This window comes from Cololabis saira, chromosome 5 (genome assembly GCF_033807715.1).
Source record: "Cololabis saira isolate AMF1-May2022 chromosome 5, fColSai1.1, whole genome shotgun sequence".
NCBI classification, from domain to species: Eukaryota; Metazoa; Chordata; class Actinopteri; order Beloniformes; family Belonidae; genus Cololabis; species Cololabis saira.
Window position 1 is genome coordinate 14645141 of NC_084591.1, and position 13934 is coordinate 14659074.

Here is a 13934-nt window from a genome sequence, read left to right on the forward strand (position 1 = left end):
GTCACTGTGATATAATTTGGTTATTAAATTCTGACAGAACTTACAGAAAGTCATCAAAGCTTAACTATATTAACCTGGCTGTACGAGGACTCCTGTTGACTGAGTCAATATATTAATACACACTGTTATTTTATTTTGAGCAGCAGTAACATGTAAAAACTCATATTTCGTTGCATATGTGTGACATCACTGTAACTTAATATTTGTCACGTCTCAAAGAAGCAATAACTCATGCAAACAGGGCGTTTTTATGCTTTTAAAGCTCCCGAACACAGTTCTGCAACAAGGTGAGATACATGCAGATAGGAGCTTTTCCTAGCTTCATATCTTTTAGCTTTCCTCGGTTTATTTGGGGTTGGTGGGGAGACAAAATAAGCACACAAGACCAAAGCAAATGTTGTAATTTTGTATTTACAGCGAGTATATGCTCCATATTCATCACATTTCCAGACGATTTAAAAAGGCAGAGCTGTAGATATCGGCCTTCTCTGGTGGAGCATTTCTTTACATTTCATTCCACATTCATGTTGAGCGAGTGAAATTAAATAGAAGAACCACAGAGAAAATACAAAGACAGATCCCCTTCTCTTCTCTGTGAGAGTCTCTAGAGAACGAGTGGGAGAGAGGAGGACAAAGAGTCTTTCTGCTAAATTCAACAGGCTGGTATGAAAGCACAGTGATTAAACACAGAGCGGCCGAGCCGCTCTCAGAGCAGCCAAGTCCACGAGCGGAGGCAGAGCACAATATTTCAACTACTCAACTGTACACGACTGATCCAGCTCGACACTGGGACCAATTTTAACCAGGAAAACATTTGCATTCAGCTGTCGTTTGTACCGTGACACGGACATGAACGCCCACGTCACCGGCCAACACTTTATACATCAAAATTCAAGGTTTTTAAAGGGAAAAACAGTGTTAATAATCACAAAAAAAGAAGAAAAGCTTTTGCCCCGGCGGCACATTGGGATAATATGAAGTTATCAGTTTTGACTTTTCAACAATTTGGATGAAACAGCCGTGTATGAAGGGCTTCATGTTCACGGCCCTGCAGATCCCTGAGAACTGGTCATAAAGCAACAACCCACGGCGCCCTCCTGTGGCCGAGGACGACCTCACAGTCACATCATAATAATGAGTTCAAAGAGTCGTGATATACTGTAAGAAAATAAATATCCCAATGCACAGGCCCGTCTGGAATCACCGGCCTCAGCTTGGGTTTAAAAAGCAAAGATACAACACCGACCGTCATACTGCTGGATGTCACGAGGCTGTCAGCCGCTGCAGCAAAACACCACGGCAAATAAACCACAGCTGTCCGAAGGAAAACAAGCGTTTCATAGTGCAGGTGATGTCACAATTATTTACCACAGCTCGAAGCGTATATTTCACTTTGCATAACACGACTCCACACGACACTTCCAGGCAGGATATTTACAGAAGGCATACAGCGGATCGTCCCGTCACAGTCAAAACTGACAGCAGCTTTGGTAAAGAGTTTCCTTTAGTGTGACAGCTGCTTCGGCAGCAGCCGCTCGTCCGACTGCCGGACCGCGGCCATCTCCACAATTACGACTTCAGGTGAGTCTCTCCCCCGCCCCCCTCTGTACTTCCAGGTCTATATGCCGATGGGGAAGTTAAGCAGGGGGTGCCATGCTGAGCTGGACTAAATGGATCTGAGCCAGCACTCCTTTAATATCATCCCTCCCCCCAACTGTGATTGGCAGAAACAAATGTAGAGATTTGGGAGTGGTGGGGGGGGCGGGTCTGCGGGACGGGCAAACTGGGCAACGACGTTGAATCACGAAGCCTGGGAAGGGCGTGTTTTGTTCTCACCCCCTCGTCTCAAAGCTCTGTGGTTTCCCAGCTCACTTCCCGCGGGACTTGGCGTCATTTAGTCCCCGTGTGGATGACGGTGACGGTGGAGGGTCGTGGGCGCGGGGCCTCGGCCGCCGCCGCCGCCGCATCTTCCCGCGGCGCCGGAGCATCGGAGTCCTGATTGTATACTTTCACAGCAGAGGGCAGAGGAGCGATGGGGGGACCTGGGAGGGAAGAAAGCACTTTTAGCAAAGAGATAAATAACATTAAAATTATTAAAAGAGTTTATTAATTACTGTAAATAAATGCTGTAAAAACAAAACAATAAAACACACAGTGCTGATGGGCTGAGTAACTTACAAACATGCAGAGGTGTCAAGTAACGAAGTACAAATACTTCGTTACCTTACTTAAGTAGAAATTTTGGTTATCTATACTTCACTGGAGTAATTATTTTTCAGACGACTTTTTACTTTTACTCCTTATATTTTCACACAATTATCTGTACTTTTAACTCCTTACATTTTAAAAACAGCCTTGTTACTCTATTTCATTTTGGCCTTTAAAAAAGAAAACTATCCAGATAAATTGCTCCATCCGGATAGAGTGAATTTGGTTGTTTCAGATGTTCTTGTCCAGTTTTGTTCTTACATCCTTTGCCCTCAGATTCCTGCAACTAAACTTGGATGTACATTCCAATAAAGGTTAGGATAAATGATAACATGCCTCTGAAGTTTGACTTTTTGCACCATTACAATACTTATAGGCAACTAGTCATCATATCTCCTGCTCTCTGAAACACATGTTAATGCTCAATAGTACACATATATGGTTCTTTAATATATTTGCATTATACTAAGATGCATTCATTTGGCTTTTGTCCCTAATGGCTTTTTTCCCCCTTACATTACTTTTACTTTTATACTTTAAGTAGTTTTGAAACCAGTACTTTTATACTTTTACTCGAGTAAAAAACTTGAGATGATACTTCAACTTCTACAGGAGTATTTTTAAACTCTAGTATCTATACTTCTACCTGAGTAATGAATGTGAATACTTTTGACACCTCTGCAAACGTCTGAGCTCGTGACTTCCTACCCTCTGTTTGTTTTTGGTTCTTCAACAAAATAACTAACAATAACTGTCAAAAATAATTACTCACTGGAATTTACACCGACAATAATATTGAAAAAAAAAACATTTTTAGCATCCCTCCGCCACAAAATATTGGACAGAAAAGTATTTTTTAAAGTTTTTGTTGGATTTTTAAAACTAACCTCGCAATTTATTTTTAAAAACTATTTAATATGTTGTCAGTTGGTATAATATTTGATGGATTTATTTAAATTTACTGACCATAACAATGTTTATTTTTTAGCTTTTAAACATATAAAACAGGTTTTTCATGAAATATTTGATTAAAATGGTCCTACAGACGTCTTAGGGATTTATAAATCAAATGTGATGAATTTAGCTCAACGTGTTATTAATGTTTTAATAAGAAACTAGAAAGTATTTCATTCAAGTGAAAAACTGACATAAAAACAAACAAACAGTCTTGGTCAATTATAAAGCAGAAGTCCCTCCATATTCTCAGGAACACTCTGAAACCACTGACACTGTGATTAATAATTAAGAAGATATTAAAACCATCACATTTTAAACCAAATGGACCCATAAAAGTTAACTGGCGTAATGCAACAGAATAAAGGCTGGGCTGAGCCTGGCGCTCAGTTGCCCGTGTTTGTCTTGGCCACAGAGAGACTCTGAAGTGCCACTCACACTCCTTCAGGGAAAGCGGGGCGCAGTCCACAGACTGGCTCTTGGCCGGAGCTCGGCCCTGCGAGCTCGACACGGAGTTGGCGCTGCTAATGCTGCTGCCGAAGCTGGTGCCCAGCTGCAGGCGTCTCATGTGGCGGATCACAGCCGTGGCATTGAACGCTTGCTACACAGAGAGGGGTGAATGCAGACACAATGCTTACAGAAGCGGGTTTTTTAGTCATATCTGATATCAAAGATCATTTTCACATGCTCACCCTCCACTTGCTTTTGGCAAAATTTTTCCTCATCTGTCGACTGACTGACTCATGAATGTTCTTGCAGAGAGCGGTGTCGCCGGCAATCCTGGCGAAACAAGGAGGAAAGTCAAGGTAACGCATTCATACAAATAAACATCGCCCCAAGAAGTGACAATAATGCAACCCCATAGTTTTTGTAAGGATTATTATTTATTTTCATCTCCTTTTTTAGCTCTGAAAGTGTCTGGGTATTGTAAACTACACGTGAGTGGCATAGAGTCATGACCTCTGACAATCGTAATTACCTAGGCAGTTCTCTAATTGGTGCTGAAGATTCATTTTTTGCTCAAGTCTCAGAAGTTATCGGGCAAATGTCCCTCCCAAATCAATTTATGCCATTAAGATATTCATCAATTAAATACCAATACAAAATATGAGGCCAATTATATATCTTTTACTTTTTTTACTCTTTCCCTGCATGTGTGTGTTGAGTGTAATGCTGCTGCACAAAGAGAATTTCCCCATTGAGGGAGGAATAAAGGACAATCTAATCTAATATAACCGATTTTCACAAAACTTGGGATCCTTCATCTTCTGACTTTACTGATGAAAATTAGCTATAAGAATTTTGATAGTTCAATCTATTAATTAAACGTGTGAAAGTGGTGTAAATATTTCTAGGCCTCTATTTTTTGATGTTATGATTCCAAGTGAAGGAAACCTGGTACAGACAGTAAGGTCAAACTAATCACAGCTCAGGTTCTTCATTAGTGGGCATGATCAATCAGTGCAGCTTTTTCACTAAGTTTTGTGGCATTTCATCCAGTGCTAAAGTATATGCTTACTGACATGCTTCAGTCACGAGCATTATCTAAATGTCTGGCTGAGTTTTCAAAATGGCTACTTGATAACCAATAAAATCCAGGGGCCAATATTGATCTGTTCAAACATTATAGGTTCATTCGGGTAGGTGGAAGGAAAACACCATATTTTGAGACAAACTGGGAATGTTGTCATTTGATAATGTAATTTATCGCTCATAACTTGATAGAAAAATTCTTGCTTCCTACTAGGAATGGGCGATATTTTACCGTTCACTATATACCGCCAAAAAAATTCCCCACGGTAAAAATTTGTCATCTCGCGGTAAAAACGCTAAATTCCCATTGATGACGTTTTTGTCTAAAGCTGATTTATGGTAGGAAGGAAGGAAGGAAGGAAGGAAGGAAGGAAGGAAGGAAGGAAGGAAGGAAGGAAGGAAGGAAGGAAGGAAGGAAGGAAATTAGCCAGAAAGAAAGAAAGAAAGAAAGAAAGAAAGAAAGAAAGAAAGAAAGAAAGAAAGAAAGAAAGAAAGAAAGAAAGAAAGAAAGAAAGAAAGAAAGAAATGAGTCTGAAAGAAAAAAAGAAAGAAAGAAAGAAATGAGTCTGAAAGAAAAAAGAAAGAAAGAAAGAAAGAAAGCTATGAGCCTGAAAGAAAGAAAGAAAAAAAGATATAAGCCTGAAAGAAAGAAAGAAAGAAAGAAAGAAAGAAAGAAAGAAAGAAAGAAAGAAAGAAAGAAAGAAAGAAAGAAAGAAAGAAAGAAAGAAAGAAAGAAAGAAAGAAAGAAAGAAAGAAAGAAAGAAAGAAAGAAAGAAAGAAAGAAAGAAAGAAAGAAAGAAAGGGCACTTTCTCTAATTAAGACGACATTTTTCCTCCATCATCCCAGACGGCATTGATGAAAATTGATCAGATTCATTTTCCTCCATCAAACTGTACCGTAGTTACATTTTAATGCTAATTAAAGGTTCTGTGGAAGTTTTTTGACGTACAAATATAAAATAATCCCTCAGATGTTCTTCCAATGTTGGCCAAATTTCATCAAATTTCATCTGCTGAGGCACAGTTGAAGCCACTCAGTCTCGTGTTCAGGGCTGGACTGGGACAAAAAATCGGCCCGGGCATTTTGAGCCTAGACCGGCCCACCAGGTATTGATGGAAAGAAAACGAAGCCTATGAATGAAAACAAACGTTCTTGTGACACCGCTTGTACACTGTCTTGTTGGTGTGTATGTTCTTGTCTAATAAACCTAAACCTACACCATCCCCCCCAGTCCCGTTATAGATGTACTTAGTACTGTTTCTGAGTAGACCAGCAAACTTGTATAGCAAGCCGTTTTAACATTTAATAGCTAGACTGGATATGTGTTGCAGATATCTGTAATTCAATTGTTCCTAGTCAAAAAGAACATTTCAGATATCTACAATGATATATTAACCCATTTTAAACAGGGGGAACGCATTCTGACAGCGTGAAATACTGCTGTCAGAATGCGTTCCCCCTCTGTTTATCATGAAGGGATGCTCACATATCTTTCAAATTCATACTGCTGACTTCTTTCACCACCACAGATAAGTCCTGTGATTTTCAGGCTGGGGGGGGCCCTCGCGCGTGAGCGTAGCGAGCGCGCGCGAAATTTTTTGGGTTTTTCGGGTCGGATCGGGTGTCTATATGCGCAATTTTAACTCTCACATTAGCAAAATACTGGATAACTTCCCCTGCCTCATCATCATCTCTTGCCTTGACGCGGGGCCCCACGGCTGCTTGAGACCCGGTTGGATCGGTGATTTTTGTAACAAATTTATCAAACGAGCCTTTCAGAGAGGCATTAAACTCTTCCATTTTCTTTAGTTTTTTTTCTTTTTTCATCCCCTGATGGAAATTTCCTGATTCTGTCTCGTTCTCTCGACATTGTGTGACAGTTTGTTCCAACTCCACCCAACTCCACTCCTGATCCGGATCAGAGCACCTTGTGTCTGCGCTTGGTTTGACGCAGTTGTACTGAACAACAGACACGCGCATCATTGCACATATATTTATTGATATGCACAGACTAGTACACATTTAGGTCTGTAATTGAACGTGACTGTTGATATTTATAAGGGAAAAAACGAAAAAAAAATTGAAAAAAAAAAGAATTTGAAAAAAAAAAAAAAAAAAAAACGGCCCAGGGCGCGAGGCCCCTTGGGGCGCGAGGCCCCTTGGGGCGCGAGGCCCCTTGGGGCGCGAGGCCCCTTGGGGCGCGAGGCCCCTTGGGGCGCGAGGCCCCTTGGGGCGCGAGACTTCAGCCCATAACCAATCTAACTCATCATAACCAATCGGCCAGTGGTACCAGTTGTTGTCAGGTAAAAAACAAAATCAAATGGGCCGATGGGCCTGCCCGGGCCAAAAAAAATAAAAAAATCGGCCAGCCCAAAATCGGGCCGGCCGATGGTGATTTTGGGCCGGCCCGGGCCAAAAAAAAAAAAAAAAAAAAAATTTTTTTTTTTTTTTTTTTTTTTTTTTTTTTTTGGGCCAGCCCGGCCCAAAATCACCATCGGCCCACCGGGCAAATGCCCGGTATGCCCGATGGCCAGTCCACCCCTGCTCGTGTTGCTTCGTCATCGATCTGCTTGGACCTCCAACGATCACCACTTGTGGGTGTTGCAGTTTATATTCGCAGTCGGATCACATTATAGTCTCTTAGCAGATACTTTTAAATGCGATCAGTGTTGGGTTCAGTAGACTGGGGATGTCGGGGATCAAACCAGGGACCTCAGTGAAAGATAACCACTTCCAAAGTTACAAGCACCGTCCTCTGTATCCACTATTCCCGAGGAATCATCCTCACGCCGTTTCCCTTTTACTCTCGTAGTGTATTTCCACTCCGCTACGGCATTTTGATGGATGGGCTGCCGTTTCTGTAGCAGAGTAATTGTCACATTCATCATAATATCTCTTTATGAAATCCTGTCAACGAAAGTAATTTCTCTCCATTATGGCACCTGTTACCGCTGTCACACGCCGTATAAATGCATCAGGGCCCATGACTGTGACCGGCCCACAATCCAAAGTGCCCATTACTGAATGACAGACTTATAGCTGCCTCAGCTGGAGCCGGCAACCCACACCAGCTCGGTCTCATTAGCCCTGACACCGGCCCCGGGAAGACACCCTCGCGGTTGATTAAAGCCTGCACATTCTTCCAGGATCCTTCAGGAGACCCGTCGCTAATTGGGAGGCATTTTCTCATCAGATTTCTCCCCGGTAGCTAGCGGCGCCCAGCAGAGGTGGGTTCGCGGCTCGGAGCCATGGCGGCAGATGACAGTGGGAGGACAGGCTCTCCATGACAAATGCATAAAGCCTGGCGATCTGCGTCACACCGCTGTGTCATCGCAGCGAGATGTGTGGTTCCCTGTGAGGGTCTGGTTGTGGCGCAGTGTGGGGGGAAGCTTCTCACCAGGGGTGTTCAAGAGCCTGATCACATGTGAATCTCTTCTCAGGGTCCTTCTCCATTAGGCTGTTAATGAAGTCTTTGGCTGTGGAGGGAAAAGAGAAGAAAAAAAAAAGTCAAGAGCACATCCATCTGAGAACATGCTTAGAGCCCTCCAGCACTCTGAGGTTTTAATGTTCTTCTCACGCTTCACTACATGCTTCTCACAGACCACGCAGGTCTGACATTTCTGGAGAAAAACTGTAACCTGTAGCAACTGCAGCAAGATTTCTTTCTTTTTTTTCTTTCCCTTCAAGGAGAAAAAGAAATGTTGTGCAAGCTTTGCTGGGTTTATGATTACACTTTAATATCCAGACTGCAAAAGCATTTTTCGTGACTGGAAAAACAGACAAATTAATTTCTAAACAAAGTTCTTGCTTGTGTGTTTTTCTGAGTGTTTTGAATCAATTGTCTGCAGATAAAACCCAAAACCCCAAAAGAAAAAAACAGCAATTGAAAAAGCAGTTTGACATGAATAAATGTCAGATGGATGTTTGGAAATAATAAATCAAACTTTATTTATATAGCACTTTACATGCAGCCAAAGTGCTTAAGAGTAAAAACAAGATCAACCCCCCCCAGAGCCAACCATCCTGCATGACATCATACCTGTGCGGAAGTCTCCAGTCAATAAACCCAAGGATTCGGCCTGTGTTGAAAAAATCGATTTTCCAATTCTAAATCGATTCTCATATTAATTCCTAAAAATCGATTCTTATGTCTAAAGATCGATTTTTTTTCATTTTCGCCAGGTGAACTTTAATCCCAGTAGTCGGACACACAGTTTGTCATGACACTTCTGAAAAATGCCAGGTGCTTCATGGCAATATGTGTGCGTGGTGAGAGAATAAATTAGATAAGCTAAAATGATTTGTTTACTGCATGAACTGTTGCAATTTCTTTCTTTTTTGCACTTTAAATGGATATTGAAAGGCCTGTTTGAGTTATTTATTTATGAGTTATTTCACAATAATTATTGTGAAATTATTATTTCACTAGTTATTTTACAGTCATATAATTCAGGCAACAGCTCAAAAAACATTTTAAATAACACTAAGCCAAATCAATATCGAATCGGATCGAATCGAATCGAATCATGATAATCGATTCTGAATATTAAGAATCAGAATCAAATTGATTCTTGACATTTGAATCGATACCCAGCCCTGCTAAGGATGCAACAGGACAACAGTGGAAACTCCTTGTATCCTTCCTTCTTGACCATAAGAAGCCTCTTAATCATCACACATTAGTCACTCTAAGTTGCCTGGGTTACCTCATGCTAACCCATGATGCCAACTTGTGTTATCTTCCATTAATTCAGTCACCCAGGACCAACCTGGGCCCACCAGCAGCTAAGATGTCACACCATAAGCCTAGTGGCCTAAATCACTGAGCAACAGCAGCGGCTTAGGTGACCACGCAGCATGCAGCCCATCGCCCTGAGCTACTGATGCAGTTAATCAACTTAGATGTGTCTCCAAGTGACCCGAAGCAAAGGGCCGGGGGGCTGCAAGAGAGGTGGAAACCCATCAGCAAGAGGCAGTCCAGCGGGAATCCTCCAGGTAGCTGGCAGCCTCGAGCCCAACCCCCAAAAAACGGTCACAGCAGTCCTTTACAGGGTGTCTACACGTTTGACCAAGGTAAATTTAAGACTTTTTAATACCATTTTCAAACAAAATTTAACACCAAACAGAAAAGTAATTAAGAAATCCAGCGCTGAGGTCGAGGTTGCCAGATCTGGCTGACAGCTCTACGTTAAAACCATAAATGATTAAATGCGTTATAAATTTCAGGCTTCACAACACCACTAAATAGCCCAAAAAAAGTTCAGGCTCCAAACAAAAACTACAATTAAATTGAGTAGATTAAAGCAAATATCATTGAGTTTATTGTGTACATTTCTAGTTTTCTCTGCCATAAAGGCAACTTTTTTGTTAATAATTTCTCCTAAATATTCAGGAGAATCCAGAAAAAGCAGCCCAAACATATATTTTTCAGCCCAATTGGGCTAAAACTTGCTCAATCTGGCAACACAGATTTAGAACCACCGCAAATCACAAGTCTCACTTCCAGGACCGTCAAACTACAAAACCAGACGAAGCCCCTTCTGTCGCACAGAACAGAGGATTCTTTGTTGATCGATCAACTGGCTGAAGTGTTTCTAGCGGCATCTTAAAAACGTAGCAACTGGTTTAGGTGCCAACAACCAGTAGCTACGGTACGATTATTTTGGTAAGGGTCTGAACTATTGATGGTGAACATGTAGTTGTGTGCTGAACTGTACTGCTCAGTGGAAATGTGGCTTTACAATACAAGTCAGGGGGGTACAACCATCACACACACACACACACACACACACACACACACACACACACACACACACACACACACACACACACACACACACACACACACACACAAACACACTAGGAATGGGAGATATTTTACCGTTCACGATAAACCGTCTAAAGAATTTAGACGGTAAGAATTTGTCATCTCGCTGTAAAAACGATAAATTCCCGTTGATGACGTTTTTGTGTAAAGCTGATTTATGGTTCTGTGTTAAATCCACGCACAACGTACGTGAAGGAAGGAAGGAAGGAAGGAAGGAAGGAAGGAAGGAAGGAAGGAAGGAAGGAAGGAAGGAAGGAAGGAAGGAAGGAAGGAAGGAAGGAAGGAAGGAAGGAAGGAAGGAAGGAAGGAAGGAAGGAAGGAAGGAAGGAAGGAAGAAAGAAATTAGCCTGAAAGAAAGAAAGAAAGAAAGAAAGAAAGAAAGAAAGAAAGAAGAAAGAAAGAAGGAAGGAGAAAAAGGAAAGAAAGAAAGAAAGGAGAAAAAGGAAAGAAAGAAAGAAAGAAAGAAAGAAAGAAAGAAAGAAAGAAAGAAAGAAAGAAAAAGGAAAGAAAGAAAGAAAGAAAGAAAAAGGAAAGAAAGAAAGAAAGAAAGAAAGAAAGAAAGAAAGAAAGAAAGAAAGAAAGAAAGAAAGAAAGAAAGAAAGAAGAAAAAGGAAAGAAAGAAAGAAGGATGGAGAAAAGGGAGAGAAAGAAAGAAAGAAAGAAAGAAAGAAAGAAAGAAAGAAAGAAAGAAAGAAAGAAAGAAAGAAAGAAAGAAAGAAAGAAAGAAAGAAAGAAAGAAAGAAAGAAAGAAAGAAAGAAAGAAAGAAAGAAAGAAAGAAAGATAAATTCCCATTGATGACGTTTAGTAGCATTTAGTATCTTTTAGAGCAGTGTTTTGGGGCTCCAAAGACTGAATGTGGTGATAGATTTATAGTTAAAAAGGTGGAGTTGAATTGGTATTTTTTTTATCGTAATTTTAATCGTTATCGGGATAAATGCCAGAAATTATCGTGATACATTTTTTAGTCCATACTGCCCACACACACACGCACACACACGCACGCACACGCACGCACACGCACGCGCACACACGCGCACACACGCACGCACACGCACGCACACGCACGCACACGCACGCACACGCACGCACACGCACGCACACGCACGCACACGCACACACACGCACACGCACGCACACGCACGCACACGCACACACACACACACACACACACACACACACAGCTTACCAGAGTCTGATATGTCATCCCAATACGGCGCGTCAAACTCGTAGTCTGCCTTGAGAATCTGCTCGAAGAGCTTTGAATCATTCTCGTCGTAGAAAGGAGGGTAACCGCAGAGCCTGTAACCACAAAGAACAAGATAAATGATTAAATAGTCTCTGTCAAAGTCGGCTGATGTAAGACATTTTAACCCAAATCTAAAAAGGATTTGCTGCGATCCAATCTCTATTAGTCGCAATGTGATTGTTCCTATACCATCCAACAAGAGAGAGCTCAGAGGGATTATCGACAACACTAAGGGGAGCAAAAACCAGGACAATCCACTTTTATGTGATGGGGGGAAGAAAAAGAAAAAAAAGATCATGGAAGTCCAACATAAATCCGTGCTGCGCATTTAATGCCTTGGTGTAAAAAGCTTCATTTGTAAAGGGAATCAGAAACAAACTATCTTAAAAATGAAACCTTATAGTAAATGGATCATAAAAAGGGTGAATTAGGTTGGCAGCTACCCGTCACACCGCCTACTGTAAGGCCTGCCAGGTTCAGTATTATAGAGTCCCACAGCTCCGGGCAATGCTCAAGCTGCAGTCTTCACACAGCAGCGCTGCTTCAATCAACTGAGGACTGAATATACATGCAGTATTTATTGTTTGATTGTTTCAGAGTCCTTCTACATTAGGCTTGAGTCAATGCACGGAGATGCAATAGCAGATTTGCTGCCGTTTTTAATTCATCTTATCTGTCTGCAGCTACTCTGGTCTACGATGAAGATCCTAAACAGCTGCTGAGTTGGCGGTAATGAAAGCTGCACCCGGTATAAAAGGGGGACTGAGGAAGAATCCCAGCACCATTACTGGGTTAAATTGTTGATATGAATCTACAAGACTTCTACGGGGCTGTTAGCGGGGTTGAAACTTTGTCTCGTCTCCATGGAACACCAGTTTGGTTGCTTTTCCTGGTCAAGATATTTGTAATCTCTGAGTCTTCCCTGCTGGTTTTTGATCTAAATAAATCCTCACCTTTTGAACAAAGAAGAGTAAATGAAGACACTGATCAAATGTGCAAAGCAACCTTCAGTTTTAAACTGCAAGTACTTACAGGATATAAGCAATGACCCCAATGGACCAGCAGTCTACTGCTTTACTGTAGGGCTTCTGTGCCAGAACCTCCGGGGCTGGAACAAACAAGATCATTTTTGTTTTAATTGATTATAAAAAGCCAACATTCACGGAGAAGAACAATGCAGACAGTTTGACCTTTAAACACAACACAAGGCTGAGTTGAGCCAACTAGAGCAGTGGTTCCCAACCTTTTTTCCTTTGAGCCCCCCCTACTTGTGTCTAAGACCAGCAGGGCCCCCCGACCCGTACGTACTAGCAGCAAAAGAGTAAAGTGATTCGTTATGTTCATTAAAATGAACATTAATTATGTTTTTTTTTTTTTTTAATATCTTTTTATTTCACAATAATTACATGCATGATTTCTATTATACCCACATTCCTACCCTCCCCCTAATTACCCTAGGAAAAAAAAAAAAAAACAAACAGACAAAAAAAAAAACATACATTAAGGGAGAACAAAATTAAATAAATATTTAAAAAAAAAATGTTTTTTTTTATACATTTCTCTTTGGTTTACCCTGTACTTTGTTTTTCTCACCTTCCTTTTGTGTCACCAATGTATAAAATACAAACAAAAAATAATTGCAAGGACATAAAATAATTTCTTAAAAATGTCTCTTTTAATATGAGACCTACACTTTTTAATATTTTTCCTTTAACAACCTGTCGGAGTAGTAGTATGATTAAATGTTGAATAATGATATAATAATACATTTTTAAGTTTTTATCCTGATAAATAACTTAGTATTTTAAAATGATCAAAATATATTTCTAAGTGGGTTTATACAGACTTGGATTACTGTACTCCATTAGGTGTGTTATTAGGATTTTTTATTTATTTAACATGTGCAAATATAATTTTTACAACTGCATATCCTCAAAGAGGGGGGGGGGGCCCGGACCCCAGGTTGGGAAACACTGAACTAGAAAATCCCTTTATCCTCCAGCAAGTTTGGGTTCTCACCCACGTATCCAGGAGTCCCACAGGCCGTGGCCATCACGCCACCCGTCCCCTCCATCTTCGACAGGCCGAAATCACTGATCATGATCTTTGACTCGTCGTGAGGACTGAAGTACAGCAGGTTCTCGGGCTGAACGAAAGAGGTCAA

The 13934-nt window shown here is 41.0% G+C and overlaps 1 protein-coding gene across 1 annotated transcript in view; it reads right to left on the reverse strand.

Annotated features, from left to right (window-relative positions):
* Nucleotides 1–392: 392 nt before the first annotated feature.
* camk1db (calcium/calmodulin-dependent protein kinase 1Db) overlaps nucleotides 393–13934 on the reverse strand; it is a 43315-nt gene continuing 29773 nt past the window's right edge. The window contains exons 5-11 of the mRNA XM_061720997.1: nucleotides 13790–13916; nucleotides 12803–12878; nucleotides 11711–11823; nucleotides 8094–8172; nucleotides 3855–3942; nucleotides 3601–3763; nucleotides 393–2042 (exon numbers count right to left, since the gene is read on the reverse strand). Of these exons, the coding sequence (XP_061576981.1) occupies nucleotides 1891–2042; nucleotides 3601–3763; nucleotides 3855–3942; nucleotides 8094–8172; nucleotides 11711–11823; nucleotides 12803–12878; nucleotides 13790–13916 (798 nt within the window). The 3' untranslated portion in view covers nucleotides 393–1890. The remainder of the gene's footprint in view (nucleotides 2043–3600; nucleotides 3764–3854; nucleotides 3943–8093; nucleotides 8173–11710; nucleotides 11824–12802; nucleotides 12879–13789; nucleotides 13917–13934) is intronic.